Source organism: Chionomys nivalis, chromosome 16, assembly GCF_950005125.1.
Source record: "Chionomys nivalis chromosome 16, mChiNiv1.1, whole genome shotgun sequence".
Taxonomy (NCBI): Eukaryota; Metazoa; Chordata; class Mammalia; order Rodentia; family Cricetidae; genus Chionomys; species Chionomys nivalis.
In genome coordinates this window covers 19,929,221-19,947,418 of record NC_080101.1, presented here as the reverse complement: position 1 = coordinate 19,947,418, position 18,198 = coordinate 19,929,221, and the positions used below count along the sequence as shown (strand labels likewise).

The window sequence follows — 18,198 nt, the reverse complement described above, 5'->3', positions numbered from 1 at the left end:
ATGGAAGTCATATTTTTTTCCACATCAGTAAGTGGCAGAACCACACTCCTCGTTATTTAGGCCAAAGCCCAGAGTTGATGGCGCTCTCACGTCCATCACTGAAAGTTCATTTTAGCTGTTAGCTCCCATTAGGGCTAATGCTGATTGGTGATCTGCTTTTTATCTAGCCACTCTATAGTTGTTCTTTACAGAAACTAAATGTAAGTTGGCTAATATCAAACATTCCAAGGTCATATGTGATTAAATCAGATTTTATCAAAGCCTTCTGTGTGCTTCATACTATGATACGTATCCTTTTATAGTCTCTGTTTCTACTTCATGCACATTTACTCAGAGTTCTGTCACCAGATTCAGTGCTGGCTGTCGTCTTCCTTCAGACTTCTGCTCAAATGTCATGCCGTGTAGGTTTTCATGTGTTCCCAACATAGCAGCTTCTACTGCTCTTATCTCCTAGGCTTGCTTTATTTTACCATGTTTTCTGCCTTAGAATACAACTCCCTAAACACTGGGTTAAATCTGTGCCTTTAAAGTCTTGGAACAGTATCCGGTATATAGTAAGCACCTAGTAAATATAGATGAATCATAAGTAATCAAGTGGCCCAAAATATCCCACCATGTTTATGTAACTAAGGTCTCCTTTTTCTCAGTTGTTATCTTGTCTAGTGTGAGCTATCTAATTAATGTTACTTAAAAGGTGTTAAGTGTTAGCAATACTAATTCTTCAATGCTTGAATCTTATGCCACTTTATAAAATATTTTTGTATATCTATTCTTAATCCTAAAACTTTTAAGCTTGATGGGGGTGGCTCTTGTTTAATTTTTATAGATTTCAGAACTGATTTTTAGCTCAAGTGATTTCTTTAAATATGTAGTAACATTATCCCATTTTGTCTGGGATTTTACTGTCCCATATGGAAAGAAAATTTTGTATTATTTAGGTGTCACTTACCCAAAGCAGTCAGTTACAAAGTGAGAATTTAAAGTAATGATGGTTAAATTACTTTTTTTATTATTCTCCCTCAAAATGCTATGAACTTTAATAACAAAGTAAGTTGAATTTTTTTTTTCTAAAATATCTTTTCACTTTGACATTCTTCCTAAAGGACTCTAAAACATTAGCTGCAAAGGAAAAAGAAGTTAAGAAGATAGCAGATGGACTGCACAGCCTTCAGGAAGCAAGTCATAAAGATGCTGAAGCTTTGGCTGCGGCACAGCAGCACTTCAATGCTGTTTCTGCTGGTTTGTCCAGCAATGAAGATGGAGCAGAAGCTACTCTGGCTGGTCAGATGATAGCCTGTAAAAACGATATAAGTAAAGCCCAGACGGAGGCCAAGCAGGTACACAAAGACACTTGCATGGGGTGGGAACCACTGCAGTTCGTGATAAGATAGTTTTCACATTATGCTCTGGGTTGCTACAATATCTTGAAAATAAGTAGTTGAATGTTAAGGATTTTTTTTTTTAATGTACATCTGTAATCTCTTATATGGAAAATCTAAATGTGATCATTGTTAAATATTAGTGTCCTTTGATCGTTAAGAGCTGTAATTCAGTAAATACTTTGCTGTTTGTAGCAGTGCTTGGAATTATGCATGAATACTTTTTTATTAAATGAAAGAACCACCTTTAAAATATTTACTTGGAAACATTTGTATGTTTTATTAATTAATATTAATCAGTTTAAAACATTTATATTTACAAGTATTTATGTTTTTCATTTAGTAATAACAGGCATAAAGTGTCTAAGAACTCAGTACTATAAAAGTTTTAAATTAGTTTTTAATAAACTTACTCTGAAGGAAATGGTAAAAACTAATCTGTCACCATTCTGTTATAGAGCCTGAGAATATTTAGTTTTATAGCTTGAGTATATATTTGATTATATACCCCTGAGAATAAAAGTATGACTTTAAAGCCGGGCGGTGGTGGCACACGCCTTTAATCCCAGCACTCGGGAGGCAGAGGCAGGAGGATCTCTGTGAGTTCGAGACCAGCCTGGTCTACAAGAGCTAGTTCCAGGACAGGAATCAAAAGCTACGGAGAAACCCTGTCTCGAAAAAAAAAAAAAAAAAAAAAAAAAGTATGACTTTAAGAAGCAGGGTTTATGTGTGTAAATCCAGAGAGCAAGCAGTAGTCACCACTGAGTATCAGATTGCTGTCACTGAATCTCTGAGCAGCCCTCCCTTCTGTGTATTGTCCTTCCTGTTGGTACCCAGGAGCCACAAAGATATGCAGATGAGGTTAGAACTGAAAAGAAAGAACAAAATAGTGACGTGCAGCTGTTGGGTGTGTTTTTAAGTAGCTGCTGTGAGTTACTCTCTCATAAAATTTCTCAACTTTATTAATAATGTCATACATTATGAATATCAAAAACAGACTTTTCTACTAAATTACTCATTTATATTTAATATCTTTAAGACAAGAATGCAGAGAAATGTAACTTTTTGAGTGTTATCTCAGGAGACCCCACAGTTCTGTCTTCCATTCTGATGTCCCCTTGTCTTCAGATCAGTCTCACTCTAGCTGTTGAGTTGCTAGCGCCGTCCGCCTCATAGTCTGTCACCGCTTCTGTCACAGGCGCAGATGAAGTTGAAGCATGCCCAGCAAGAGCTAAAGAACAAGCAAGCAGAAGTTAGGAAGATGGATAGTGGCTACAAGAAGGACCAAGAAGCTTTTGAAGCTGTAAGAAAAGCTAAGGAAAAACTTGAGACTGAAATGAAGAAACTAAATTATGAAGGTTTGTCTTCAGTGTATTTAAGGTCGACTCAGCAGGAGGGGTTTTATGCATAGAAACTAACAAAGGAAATAAGTAACTTTTTTTAAAACTTATTCATAGACGTTAGGGAAGTATTCACAAATACAGTCAAAGTTATCTAAAATAGGTAAATTTTTGATAATTTCTTGCTTGATCACTTGAAAGTTTAAAACAGACGTTTATCTATTTTCACTTTGTCGGGGTCCAGTGGCAGCCTGGACCCTAAATTAAGTCTCTCAGTCCAGACCCCAACATAAACTCTCTCTGGACCGGTGTGGAGGTACAGAAGTAAAGACTCAACTCACGTGGCTTTATCAGGAGGGAGATTCTCAGCGATCCCTCATGAAGTCCTGAGTTCACATCCTGAAGAATTCCTCTCGTTTATTCTCCAAACAGCTTTATACCAAAACTTCATCAAGGAGGAAAATACATTAGCATTCTGTTTCCTAGGTAACCAGGTGAATGGCTTTTCCACAACTACCTGTCTGCTTTGTATGCTAGCTGTCACATAGGTTTGAATTACCATCTCTATCAGGCATCCTCCAAATTACAAAGACGGGAGCAACAATATCCTGACCTTTTGTCAGGGTACGTGACCATCTCAGGTGGGGCCTATGGCTTTAGAGCCTGGCTGCCACATCACAAAAATATGGGCCTACACACTTCAGTAGGCATTTAGTTCCTGTGTTGTTTCTTGGGTTGAAAATCATATGATTCTGATGTTGGAAACATGCCCATTGGTACTTGATGGGAATTTAATAGTAAGCCTGCCTGCCGTTTATTTGGTGTTAACTAGAATTTGCATTTTGCTCTTGGAGTAAGTACTTCAGAAAGAGGCTGGGGCCTGTCTTGCCTTAGGTGGTAATGTGTTTCAGACCTGTTTTCAAGCTCCTTCTCATTACTCCTCAGAAAACAAAGAGGAGAGGCTTCTGGAAAAGCACAGGCAGCTCTCTCGTGACATCAATAACCTGAAAGGAAATTACGAAGCTCTCTTGGCCAGATTTCCAAACCTTCGGTTTGCATACAAGTAAGAGATTTAAACCGTGCATTTTAAAACAGTAAATCATCAACACACATTGGTGCTTACACTGGAAGGCAGTCCGGAAATTTTTCACAAGATTTTTAAATAACATTTCTTTATTTAGTATTTTTTCTTAAATATTCATTGAAGTGTGTCTACTGTTGGGTGGGGAGGGGGATTCTCGTGAACATAACCCCGACTTGTGCCACTCATCTTAACCAAACGGGTGACTCCATCCCCTCTGCTCAAGCTGCCTTCAGTCATTCTGTCGTTACTGCTGCATCCTCCCATTTCTCTGACTGCATGGAATTTTTATGACATTCATTTTTCTTTTTTCAGTGGCAGTAGTGAGTGTCAGGCATGTGAGGGAACCAGCCCCTCAGCTCCAGCCTTTGCTCTGGCACTCTTAATCATAATCAAGTAATAGAGAACTTGGACCCGAAAGTTTGCTGGAAGGGACTGGAGAGGTAGCTTATAGCTAAAGGAACTCGCTGCCTTTTCACTGGGCCCAAGTTCAGTTCCATCCCCCACATGGCAGGGGTGGGGCTGATCTCCAACTCTTGGCGACCCAAACCCCTCTTCTGTCCACAAGAAAATACACTCACATGCATTTACCCCACACACAGACACGTGAATGTTCATAATTATAGATTAAAAAATAAATCTTTTTTTTTTCATAAAGCTGACATTTTTAAATTTTGGTTTTCATAAAACTATACTAGTTTGTTTAGGGGTCTTAACTAAGGCACTACAATATTTACCTGAGATTAATTTTTGGTAACCTCTATTTTTAGGGATCCTGAGAAGAACTGGAATCGGAATTGTGTGAAAGGACTTGTAGCTTCTCTGATAAATGTAAAAGATAATTCTGCAGCCACAGCTCTGGAATTGGTGGCTGGTGAGCGACTCTACAATGTAGTAGTAGACACAGAGGTAAGTTAATTTTAATTAAAGAAAATATAAGATTAATATTTAGCCTGAAAATTCCTATACTACTACAAAAATTTGATGTTTTTTTTTAACTTTTTAAGGCATTTAATCTTTATATAATGAAATTAATCAGTTAATGATTGTTGTCTTACTACATTTTATTTTTTAGATTTAATTTGTGTTTGTTATGTGTCTGCACAAGTACCACATATGTGGGTACCCGCAGAGTCCAGAAGAAGGCATCATTTTATCTCTACACTCATTTAACTTTTTCTGTTACATCACAAATATGTGCCTCTTTAACTGCTGTCGTGCGTTTGCTCCCCTTCCTCCCCACTTCTCACCATCAGTTCTCCTCTATAGCAGTTTTTCCTTTTAGGACTCTGTATAAACATGACATTGTGTAATATTTTTTTCTGATTTGAATCACTTAGCAAAAATACCTCCCAAACAAGCTGTATTATAATCTATTTTATATACTTTAAAAATCTACTTCTTTGAGATAAACATACCACAGATATATTTGATGCTGTATTCCTAAGCTTTTATATGTTCCATTTTACTATTTTTAATCATTAGTAATTTTTTTTTCAAATTTCAAATGCATGTTTTAGGTTACTGGTAAGAAGCTACTAGAAAAGGGGGAGTTGAAGCGTCGGTACACAATCATTCCTCTGAATAAAATTTCAGCCCGATGTATTGCTCCTGAAACTCTGAAGGTCGCTCAGAATCTTGTAAGTCTCATTGTATCTTAATTAAATGTTTACTCTCTTTTAATTTTAGGAAACACTAATTGTAAGGAATATACTCATGTAGAATTCCAGTCAACTGACAAGGTCGCCCTATTGTCGTGTTTCTACTAGTAAGAAAGTAGACACGTACAAGGAAATACATTTTAAATTTACCATGCATTTTTGTTTTTAAAAGATTTTATGCTGGGCAGTGGTGGCATACACCTTTAATCCCAACAAGTTCAAGGCCAGTGTTGTCTACAGAGTGAGACAGGGGCAAAAAAGAAAATCTTTTTTATTGTTATTTGCTTTACTTACGTATATGTATGACTGTATATCATAAGCCCATGCTCTTGGAGGCCAGAAGAGGATGCTGGATCCCTGGATCTGGGGTTACAAACTTGTGATGTGGGTGCTGAGAGCTGAACTGTCCTCTGGAAAAACAGCCAGTCCCTAACAGCTGTCTCGCCAGCTCCTTACATGGATGTTGAATGCTGACTAAAAACATGAACCTAATGACATTTATCAACAAAATTAGCTTGTTATTGAGCAGTTATTGTGTTTGAGTTGAAAAAGTTAAGTGAAACCCAGAAATAGTACTTGTAGTTAAAGTACTGAGCAGATAGCCTTTGTATAATTTAGTATTACTGAGAAAATTTTCAGATGTCCTTGTAGTTGAAAGTGTGTGCTTTAGTTTGTGTCAGTGATGTTGACAAAATTAATTTACCTGGTTAAACCCTGGTTTAGTGAGCTGGAATTTCACACACCAGCATGGGCGCTTCCTTAGAGTGTATAGCCAGGCTTGTTTAATGGTGTCTGCTACCTCAGAAGACACACCTGAGCAGCAGCCTTTGTTGTGCTTTGCTGTTGCCATAGAGATGCTTGGTTCATCTAAAAAGGGGAAGTTGGATCGTGTAAACAAAGTTGACAAAGAGGCCACAGGCAGGCATAGAAGACCCTGCTTTGCCTAGCCTGTTTATTTTTTGTCACTCACTGTTTATTTCTGTAATTTCAAACTGGCTGCTATAGTACAATTTGAATAAAAAAGCACTTACTAAAACAGTCAGATTACTAATAATTAAAACAAAACACTTTCTGTGACTATGCTGATAAAAAGAGATTACTGTACTTTAATAGTTTTATTTATATAATCTACTTAGATGTTCGAATTTAGTATTGCCTTGATAGAAACTGCTAGTGCTTTCCGCTTAAACTACTTGAGTTACTAATAAATCTTTCAGTGTGTAAAGTGATATTCTTAAATAAGAAATTAATACTAGGTATATAAAATTTAAAGTTATATTGTCACAGGCTTTGTTAGTTTATATCCTAATGCTTCTAAGAAAAATGTGTCCTGTGGTCCATCTTTTGTTTTCCTGCAGGTTGGCCCTAACAACGTCCATGTAGCTCTTTCCTTGGTTGAATATAAACCAGAACTTCAAAAAGCAATGGAATTTGTCTTTGGAACAACATTTGTTTGTAACAACATGGATAATGCCAAAAAAGTGGCCTTTGATAAAAGGATAATGACTAGGACTGTGACTCTTGGTGGTGACGTGTTCGATCCTCATGGGACATTGAGTGGAGGTGTGTTATGTATCTGCTTGTGCTAACAGTGCTGTGGTGAATAGTTTGTCTCTGCAGCAGTTTCTCTTCTATTTCCCAGTTGCTTTTTAAAGTACAGAATAGTGTCAAAGCCCTCCAGTGATTTATGGTAAGCTGTCATGGTTCAACCCAGTAGCTTATTTCTCTAAAGCTTGTCCCTGTTGGTGCTTAGGTTTGTCTAGTCACTGAGGTGGTGATGTTAGTATTATCTTGCTTGTGCATAGTTTTTGAGCAATTGCAGTCACAAGAAGGAAGCTTTTATGTTATTATTTTGTAATTTCTTATCCTAACTACCCATTTTCTCAGGAAATTTAATAACTCACATAATGATTATGTTTTAACACTCTCCTAATAATATAGTAACAATGAACAATATTTTTTCTGTACCTGGAAATATTGAAGGCAGTGTTCTCCAGTACTGTAGCCACTAGCCACATTTGATAAAATAAGAGCAATTTTCTTACTTGAGGTGGCAGCTTTTCAGGGGCTCAGTAATCACACTTAGTTGGTAATTGGATTATACATGTATAGTACATTCTATGAAGCCCTATTCCATAGGCCTTAAATACATAATTAATTGTTAAAACAACTTTAAGATATGCATCTTTAATATGCAGTTGCAGAGATTTAAAAAGCACCAGTTAAGTAACTTGGTAATTTGCAAAGTTTGGAGTTGGAATCTTAGCAGCTGGAGCTTGTGATCATAATCCAATTTAATACCTTTTTAAATGTTCTTTGTAAGATTTATTGTTATTTATATAGCTGATAATGTGTGTGTTGTGTGTGCAGTGGCCCTCAGAGAACAGAAGTGGGCGTTAGATCCCCTGGAGCATGTAGGGAGCTGTGAACTGCCCTCCTTGGGTGCTAGAAACTGAACTCTGATCCTCTGGAAGAACAGGAAGCACTGTTAATCACTGAGCCATTTCTCCAGCGGAGACTTATGTCTTTGTAGGCCAGGTGAATGAATTAAGTTATCAAGTGTCTCACTCTTCAGTACATTATCACATGAGTACTGTCTGCATGGAAGACAAACTAAATAGTTTTAAATTTCTCAAGCTAAAGAAATTCTTGAAATTTTATTGATTCAGATGTGCTTAGAATTACTGTATAAGAAGTGGCGTATGTATAATACATATTTTATTAGCTCTAATGACATTGTTAATTAACCTAGCATCCTTCTATCAAACCTACAGAGCTTCCTTGCTAGCGTAGTATCTCAAGCTGCCACTCTGGATGAGTACCGTTCCTTGTACGGTATGTGAAAGCAGTTGATTCTGATGGTTTGCTGCATCTTCAGAGGCTATGACAAGTTAGAACAGGTTTATTTCAGTTATACTGCATTTGCTCCAGGTCAGCTGCCTCGGCTCCCTGTTCTCATACTGTAATACTGTAACTTACTCTGAAGAAATCCTCTTTTCAGTATGCTTTCCTTAGTGCAGATGGTGAATTATACATAATATTCAAAGGAGTTTGCTTCCCTTTTATTGGCCCGAACAAATCACATGGCTACGTTCAGTGTCTGGAGTGAAAAATTTGCCTTAGCAGAATAAATCCAATAGGTAGGGCAGTGGTTATTTTGAATAAATACATTATGACATCTACAAAGATTTTTTTCTTTTTGGTCAGTTTTTTCTTTGTTAAGTCTTGGTTAATGGAATAGATTCCTTATCGTCTTAAGTTCACTGGAGGATTTGCTGTCACTTTATTTCTAGTAGAATTCTCTTAGAAAAGAATGCTTAATAAATGTAACTTAATATCCAAAGCCTCTGTTAATTTGCTTCTATCCAGGTGCCAGGTCCCAGGCAGCTTCTATTTTAACCAAGTTTCAAGAACTCAAAGATGTTCAGGATGAACTGAGGATCAAGGAGAATGAGCTACAGGCTCTAGCAGAAGAATTAGCAGGTCTTAAAAATATTGCTGAAAAGTAAGAGTTCTGCTGTACTAATCTACACATGTTCTGCACGATAGCAAATTATTGGATTTTGACTGTTTGATTTTACTTTTAATTTTATAATAGACCTTTGAGTAATTTCATATCTACTTTTTATCTGATTTAAAAGAATATCTTTGTTAAAAGAGGTTAACAGAATCTAATTAAGCAAATAGGAAAAAGAGCATCCTCTTTTGTTGAAAAACTATGTGGTGTTGGTGTCCATTTGAGCTTGGTGAGGGAATCCAGAGAGGACTCTTGACATTATCTACTCTAATACATATTAATTGAGTGCTTTGTGTATGCCTAATACCCTTCATATGAGCTTTACTAAAATATTTCTGCATTCCTGTTTTAATACCTAAGAAAAAACATAAATTGGTAAAATATGTTAAATCTGTAAAGCAAAAGGTAAATCTGGAAAGGAACTAGGAACTGTCCAGGAAATAAATAGGAGGTACTGAGATTTTGGTAGGATACCCATGAACACCTTGCCAAACACAACTACTGAGCAAACACCTTAACTGTGGAAATGTCCCTATAGTCACCTAGAAGTCTGTGCTTGCCAGAAAGCTTCAGCACTGAGTGCTGCAACTTAGAAGCTTTGCTTGAAATGTAATTGTAATTTTTCCATTCCCTCTGAAGATGATAAACAGGAATTGATTTAAAAAAAAAACACTATTTAGAATTTACAATGCTGAATAAATGTAAAATATATTTAAATGGTAAAATGATTTGTATAAGTCGGTAGCATTCAATTTTTGAAGTTTAAAATTACACCGAGACATGAATTCCTCTGTATATATGGGAGAGATCTTCACATTCTATTAGAGTGGTCATTCCAATATGGAAGTACCCATTTCCCGCCACATCTTCATTTACCTTACTCAGTTGTAGAGCAACTGAATTTTTTTTCTGTGAAAAAGATACAACCAAGTTCTTCTGTTCTGTAGAAGCTCTAGCAAGGTGCTAATGAGTTTGGAATGCATTGGGCTTTGCAGTCTTCATTTGTTTTAGGTACAGGGATTATTTATTCTTCAGGCTTGCTTATTGACTAATTGTAGCACTGAGGTATACGAAACTGATTTTGAAAATTTAGAAATGTAAGGATCAGCCAAAACTATTCGTGTATATTTTAGCAGTACATTGATATAGTTTTCTTAAAAATTTCTGTGTTCATATTTTTTTTTAATGAATTGGAGTTGAAAGTGCTATTTTATTTACTGTCAAGCAGTTTCAATAGGAATACTCAAGACAGTATTTATATTTGGGTTAATCCTTTTCTCCTCAAAGCTCATGAATTTCTAGTGACTAGGGTATGTTGTGAATTTATATGCACTTGAAATTTCATTGCAACTGAGTTAGCTAAATACTTTGCAAAGAGATAAGGAGCCAGAACATGGATAGAAGCATATTACAAATGCTTAAGGTGAATACATGATTTCTTAAACTGTCAGCTTCCCTATAAACCGTGCCTACATTATTAAAGACATTTGAAAATGGGAACTAATAAGTAGGTGCCAGATTTAGGGGAGTTTTTATGTAATTGACATTAATTTTATTTTTATAGTTATTAGTGGTTGTGTATAGGTATATTTAATAATTAAATAAACTTAATTTATTCAAAGATTACTTTTAGTGTTTTCTGAAATTAAAGGTTTTTTGAAAAATAGTAATTTGAGGTCTTGATCATTTACAGTTTACCTTCAGTGATAGCTTCCCATGCTCCCCAGTGGCATGTCATTCTATTTATACTACATGAGTTTATGTTATTTGTATTGCACATGAGTTTATATGAGGTAAGAGCCTCAAGTTTGAATGCATGTTTCAGATGCCAAGGGTATTTATAAACTTGTCTTTTTAAGATATCGCCAACTGAAACAGCAATGGGAGATGAAGACCGAGGAGGGAGATTTGCTGCAAACCAAACTTCAGCAAAGTTCTTACCATAAACAACAAGAGGAATTAGATGCACTTAAAAAGACCATTGGTAAGATGAAAACCCAGTGTGCCTAATCTCTTTTTTGTACTGCTTTCCTCTCCCTCAAACTCAGAAGATTTAAAGATTTCTGAGCACAAGTGGGCCTTTTCTGCAGGACAAGTTCAAGTGTGCGACTTTTGGGTCTTAGGGTGTGGTCATTGTAGCATGAATTCTCGCTGGTCTTTATAATAAAAACCCAGAGTCACATATTAGGGGATGAAAGCTAATGGGTCAGAGAAGCATAGGAGCAAGCCACTAGAGAGTTCTTACCTCTACATATGCTCAGGCTGAAGGGGCGATCCTGTCCTCAGAGTATTGCTCTCTACAAAACTTCAGACTGCATCTGAGCTCCTGTCTCCTTTTTTCTTATTTTCCTCTCTCCGCTCAGCCTTATCCCTTCCTGTCTCCACCTTTCTAGTGCTGGGATTAAAGGTGTGAGCCGACACCCCGAGCTGTTTCTCCTTTAGACTAGATCAGTCTTGTGTAGCCCAGGGTGGCCTTGAACTCACAGAGGTCTGTCTGCACCTGTCTCCCAAATGCTGGGAATTGAATTAAAGGTCTGTGTCACCACTTCCTGGCCTCTCTGACTGCTTAGCTCAGCACTCTGATATTCAATCAAGCTTTATTTGTTAGATTACAAATAAAATATCACTACAGATCATCTTCATTTTTATTATGCAACACCAAAGTGTCCTTTTACTAATATTTACATTAGTATGGGAAAGTCTTTATTTCTTTATGTCCTCATTTCTGTAAATTATTTTATAGACATTTCAAGAACAACCCATGCTATGGAGGAACAGGAATTAAAAGACTCTGTTCTTATTTACTTGGAGATTTCTCATAAGGTCTCAGAAATCTCACACAGCCTCATCATGGGCATGTTCCGACACTTCCTGTGCAAGTTCCTGAAGGGTTTTTTATTTATTTTTTTTTATATATATATATATATATATATATATATATATGTATATGTATGTATATATGTATATGTATATATGTATGTATATATATATATTTTTTAAAAAAAAAGCTTTGTTCTTTCTTTTCATTATAATTTGTATATAGCACTTTGTTTTGTTTTTGTCATTCATTATGACAAAAATCTACATGTGCATTTTGCTACTAATATTTTATTCTGCACTAAAAGTCATGGGAAAATGTCCAGTGTTTTCTTCTGAAATTATATTTGCATGATGGGTCCTAGCTCTGACTGATGTCACACATGAGAGGAGCTTATTCACTTTTCCTTGTTTGCTTATGTTTCATACCTCAGCTTCAATGTAAACATCCTCTCATCATCCTCTATCATCACGAAAGGCTGCTTGGTGGCCGTAAATAGACAGAATCACTATAAGCTCATGCTAGCTATAAAATCAATTAAAATAGTGTGGCACCAGTATTGATTTGAGTTGTAAGGTAGGAGACGTAATTCAGTAGTGCATCATGTGCTTTATATATGCAAAGCTTAAAAACAAAAGCACTTTCCCACACAGAAATACAAAATGTGATCTTTCAGTAGAAATAATTTCATAGGTCTTGAATCAGTCTTTAGTAGGATTTTTGTTTCATTATTCCATTTCCAAAACAGCTACAATGCTTTAAAAAATTCAAGCTCTAGCTCCTAGTTTTCCCAAAACATTGCTTAAATTAATTTAATTTGTAAGTTTTTATCTGTGTTACTAAATTAACCATCTTTAACTACCTCGTGATTCAGAGGAAAGTGAGGAAACATTAAAAAACACCAAAGAAATCCAAAAGAAAGCCGAAGAAAAGTATGAGGCATTGGAGAATAAAATGAAAAATGCAGAAGCTGAAAGAGAGAAAGAACTAAAGGATGCTCAGAAAAAACTGGATTGTGCCAAAACAAAGGCAGACGCATCTAGCAAGAAAACGAAAGAAAAGCAACAGGTAAGAACCTCCCTTCAAATGGTGGCAATCCTTTTAAATCGTCATAGAGCAGGTGAGGAAATGTCATTGGCTGTTTTTATTCGTCAGTAGTGATTCTAAAATCTAAGTACCTTGTGTAAATTTTAAATTATGCTTCTTATAAGCCAAACACTGTTCTCTGTAAACCCTGCGATTGTGAGTCATGCAGCTCAGGAGCAAATCATGTGATGTGGCGTGTGTCTTAACAGGTTATGTTCTTATTATCACTACCTTCGTGGATGTGCACTGTCAGAAACTGAAGAGCAAGCATACTATATTTACAAGGAGTCTTAGGATTGTAGACTTATTCTTAGTATCTTTTGAATTCTGCCAGAGCTGGTATTTGAACTTTTTTGTCTCTAAAGACTGCACCCTACACTCCAAACTTTACCTCTTTACCCAGCTTAAAATTCTTTCAATAAATAGATTCACAATTATTTTTCAGTGAACAAAAGTCTATTTTGGAAAACAAAATCAAGAAACAAAAGTTTTTGCATACTGAAATATTTTGTCAATAAAGCTCACTAGTGCATAGGTTCTGTAGAATTTTATTACTTTGCTTTAGTATAATTAGATATAAACGAAATAATTTATGCAATATTCCAACCTTAAAATTTATGCATTTTTAAAAGGAAATAAGCTTCTGTTTTCTTTTTCTTCCGAAGAAATAACTTGGTTTGTTGGTAAATTAATACTAAATAGTTAGTCTTAGTTAAATGAGAATGCTGTTAATTTTTAATCCCTGTATGAATCTAAATTATTTGCCAGAAAGTAACCTTAAAAGCAATGTTTTTGTAGGAAGTTGAAGCTATCACTCTGGAGCTGGAAGAGCTCAAAAGAGAACATGCTTCTAATAAACATCAGCTTGACGCTGTGAATGAAGCCATCAAAGCCTATGAAGGTCAGATTGAAATGATGGCAGCTGAGGTAGCTAAAAATAAGGTAAGGATTATTGGTCAAATTAGAGAAATTAAAAAAAAAAAAAATTCAGAAGGTTTTGGTTTCAAAGAGCACACTGAAGCAGATTGTCGTTTGGGGTTAGAGATTTATTAACACTGCAGAAGACTACATGCTGAGGGATCTGAGAGACCAGGCCCCGAGGCTAGATGCATAGTATGGTAGAGGGCTCCCAGGAGAGCTCTGGTCCCTTCCACAGAAAGGTCACAACGACATGTTTTCCAGAAGTCTGTCAGACAAACTTGGGACAGAACTAAAATCCTTACGTATTACCTTAACTTTGTGTTTCTCATTTTTGTTTTTTTAGGAATTAGTAAATAAAGCTCAAGAAGAGCTGACAAAGCAAAAAGAAATAATAACGGCCCAAGACAATATAATTAAAGAAAAATGTGCAGAAGTGGCTAAACACAATTTACAGAACAATGATTCTCAACTTAAGATTAAGGAGTTAGACCACAGCATCAGCAAACATAAGCGTGAAGCCGACGATGCTGCTGCAAAGGTATGGTTGTGTTCAGTTCTACAACCTGGGTGATCGAGTTGTTACCTCTGAGCTCTTGAAAAATTCTAGCAACTCTTCAACAGGAAACTTAGTACAAATGGCAGAGCCATAGCCTAAAGTCTATTTGAGTTTACGATATATTAACTGTTCTAACAGTCATTTTCAGTAAACGGCCCAAATGATTTGTTTTTAAATTTAATTGTAACATTTATTCCTCTTTATGAGCTATATTTCTATATAATTGATATCTAGTAGCATTGGTATTTTAATCCTTACCCATTGATAAAACTTATTATTATAATGATAATATACACTCTATCTTATTACAAGTTGAATTTGAAGAACTCATAATTATGTGTATATATAGGTCTCATTTTAAAAGACTTTGGTTTTCGGGTTCCCTTATATTCAGATGTCAATGCTATTTATACAACTTTATTACAAATACAATGCTGTGCAATTAAGTTATTTTAAAGTTATTCCATATTTTAATTGGATTTGAAGTCTTCCTTTGCTGTGGCACAGTACCTTGAGTATATGGTTGCCTATATAAAATTTCTTATATCAGACACTATGCTGAAGATGCAAACGTAAGTAACATGTCCACACAGTACCTTCAGAGATCTTACAGGTCATCTCAGAAACTAGATAGAATTGAAAGTTTTAGAGGTCCCATTGCAGTGGAAGCAGTGAGGGTAAATAGATTGACAAGTATTACATTCCACTAATCAGAATGAATCTCACCCAGTTGTAGAGGAAAACCATTAAGGATTATAATTTCAAGTTTGAAGTGGTATTATATGGAAAGGTTACATTTTACCTTGTCAGAAGGGGTGGAAGTAGGAACAATCAATATTTGAAGTATTTTTTTCTATGATTATAATTCTGGGATAATTATTAGGTAGTCACAATTAGGTTTCTATGATTTCATCAAATATATGACTATTTCTAAGGAAATTTCACTACATACAAATTAATTTTTGCTGTAATAGTTTGGATTTAGTAAAATCTGAATGAGCTCATCTGACTTATATTTTAATAGAGATGTTTTGAATACACAAATGAAGCATCTTCAATCTAAAAATCCTAAGTGCTCCATAATTTAAAACATGTTGTAATTCAATATGCCATAAGGAAAAAGTTCCACACCTGGCCTCATGTACTAGGTCAGAATGAAAGTAAAGAAGCAGTAAAAACGTCGTATAAAATTGTCTTGATACTGTGTGGATTCAGATACTGTGAGAAGCACTTCTGGACCAACCTATTTTGGAAGAAAGGACTCTCAACTTTGTAAACTTCCTCTTTTACTCATCGTGCTGCTGAGTGGTGGGAAGACCCTGCTCAGTGCAGTCTGTGCTTGGGTTTGCGATCACCTGCCTAGGGCCCATCCTTATTGCTGTAGATGAGCTACCCTAGCCTTTCTATGTCTATGTCATTGTGATTCCTTTTTTTCTTTTCTTTCTTTTTCCTTCCAAATATTTGCTTCCAAAGTAGTAAACATTTAGGAAACTGGTTTGAAAATGTTTGGTTCGAATACAATTTTAGTTCTTTCCTTTCTCATATGTGGCCAGGTATCCAAAATGTTGAATGATTATGACTGGATTAGTGCTGAGAAGCACCTCTTTGGTCAACCTAACAGCGCCTATGATTTCAATACAAACAACCCGAAAGAAGCTGGTCAGAGACTTCAGAAGTTACAAGAAGTGAAAGAGAAGCTAGGAAGAAGTGTCAACATGAGAGCTATGAATGTCCTGACGGAAGCCGAGGAGCGGGTGAGTCTGCTCCTGTCACTGTTCAGCCATGTAGAACAGCGTGGCATCTGTGATGGAAGATGGCCTCTAAGCTGCTGTTGTTAGATCAGACCTTGGCCTCATGTAGTAGGTGCTTGTGTTTAAGATGCTTAGTGTGGTAGGACTTGTTTATTTTTATTAGATCAGGATAACTTAACTTTAATACCCTTTTTTAAAAAGAATGTTCAAAGAAAAATGTTTAAAGCATTAGAAAAGGTTGTCCTGGTTAGGGTTACTCCTGCTGTGGTAAACTCTGTGACAAAAAGCCATTCGGGGAGGACAGGGTGTATTTGCCTTTCATACATACCCTGGGTAGTCTGTCATTGAGGAAAGCCAGTGCAGCAACTGGAGGAATCTAGAGGCAGGAGCTGAAGCAGAGACCACAGAGAAGAGCTGTTCACTGGCTTGCTCAGCCTGCATTCTTATATAACCCAGGACAATATGCCCAAAGGTGGCCACTGCTCACAGTGAGGTAGGCTTTCTTGCTTAATCGTTAATCAAAGTGCCCCACAGACTTCCCTATAGTATAGACAAAGGTGCTCAAGAAATTTTTCAATTCAAGTTCCTCTTCCCGGATGATTCTAGCTTGGACAGGTTGACAAAACCTGAAGAAGCCACCAAGGTTCTCTATTGATGAACAGTTAACCTCTCCCCTCATGTTTGTGTCTGTTTATATGAGAACTGAACTCACAGAATAAGATATTAATGTAAAGGCTGCAGGACTGACTCAAGCCCTCGAGCTGTGGAACTAAGGAGAAATGGGTTAGGAAGGGCATTAGCGAGTTCCGTGCTGTCAGTCATGCAGCTTCCCACGGCAGCCCTCAGCAGGAAGGCTGTGATGCAGGAGACGAGAGCTGAGCTGAGGGACTGATACTCAGATCAGAGAGCGCATTCCAGGAATGCAGAGCAGTGCAGGAAACATAGAACACGGATAGGTTTTTAGGTTCAAAGGACTGAAAGAGACCAAAACTACAGAACCCGAGGAAGACTCTGATTGTGTAGTCAGAGAGATAAAGGACAGTTACTGTGTTACACAGGACATGCACGTCACTGTGAAGAAGTAAAAGTCTATTCATGGTACTGCTGAAACTGACCACTTGTACTTTAGTTTTCTAGTTTTCATGTGCTCTTCTCGGTCACTGGGAAGAAAAGGACTATTAGTATAGTCTAAATATTTTTAGGACTTAAAAATTCTTGGTTCTGGTAGTTGGTTTTTTTTTGTATATTGGTAATATGTTTACTTTTCTCATCATTTGGTTTGCATTATAGTTCTGATACATTGTATCTTTCTAGGAAATAGGATTGTGTTATGTTTAAAAATAATGAAATTTTTTTATGACTGACTACATCCCAGAATGTGGAAGAAATTTTGTATTTTACAAATAAATTATCCCATTTCCCCTACAGTATAATGATTTGATGAAGAAGAAAAGAATTGTAGAAAATGACAAATCCAAAATCCTTGCCACTATCGAAGATCTTGATCAGAAGAAAAACCAGGCCCTAAATATTGCTTGGCAAAAGGTACTTGTTTCCCAAAATGTAATCCCAAGTCGAGGATGATCACATGAGCGGGTTTACACTGAGAGCAGCTCAGTGTGACTTGAGTGAGGCCTGTGCTCACACCTGAGTTATAGCCTCCGCCACTTCTCAAAGGTGCCTTTGTCTTGACTTCATCACAAGACTTAAAGAAGCACGTTTATGTCACATCCTCATTTATCATGACTGTTACTTTCAAAGGAAGCACTGTTTATTCTCCTTCCTCTGTGAGAGTGCGGTTTCTTCTATTTCACCGTGAAAGCAGCACTCCTCACTTGACAGCTAGCTAGAAACAAAGGCCTTCCAGGGACACAGGTTCTCTATCTTTTATTTCACTTACCATTTCAGTACATTCCTATACTCCAATAAACTCCAGTGCCAAAACACAGATTTGAGATATGGTTGGTGTTGGTATAATTATGATGACTTGCAAGTTCCGTAAATTGAAGTTTAAAAAAAATATAGTAAAACTTTTCAAATAAAATACCGTTGTAATTGCCATGTAGTAACTATGCATGTTTAAAGGGT

General features: G+C 36.4%; 1 protein-coding gene across 2 annotated transcripts in view; it reads left to right on the top strand.

The window, feature by feature from the left end:
- Positions 1–18,198, top strand: part of Smc2 (structural maintenance of chromosomes 2) — a 39,514-nt gene that overhangs the window by 11,189 nt on the left and 10,127 nt on the right. For both annotated transcript variants that reach the window (XM_057790930.1, XM_057790931.1), the window contains exons 10-22: positions 1,104–1,337; positions 2,578–2,737; positions 3,665–3,782; positions 4,571–4,709; positions 5,321–5,440; positions 6,820–7,024; positions 8,831–8,966; positions 10,838–10,962; positions 12,671–12,864; positions 13,681–13,824; positions 14,147–14,341; positions 15,913–16,113; positions 17,539–17,655. In XM_057790930.1, coding sequence (XP_057646913.1) covers positions 1,104–1,337; positions 2,578–2,737; positions 3,665–3,782; positions 4,571–4,709; positions 5,321–5,440; positions 6,820–7,024; positions 8,831–8,966; positions 10,838–10,962; positions 12,671–12,864; positions 13,681–13,824; positions 14,147–14,341; positions 15,913–16,113; positions 17,539–17,655 — 2,088 coding nt within the window. The remainder of the gene's footprint in view (positions 1–1,103; positions 1,338–2,577; positions 2,738–3,664; positions 3,783–4,570; positions 4,710–5,320; positions 5,441–6,819; positions 7,025–8,830; positions 8,967–10,837; positions 10,963–12,670; positions 12,865–13,680; positions 13,825–14,146; positions 14,342–15,912; positions 16,114–17,538; positions 17,656–18,198) is intronic.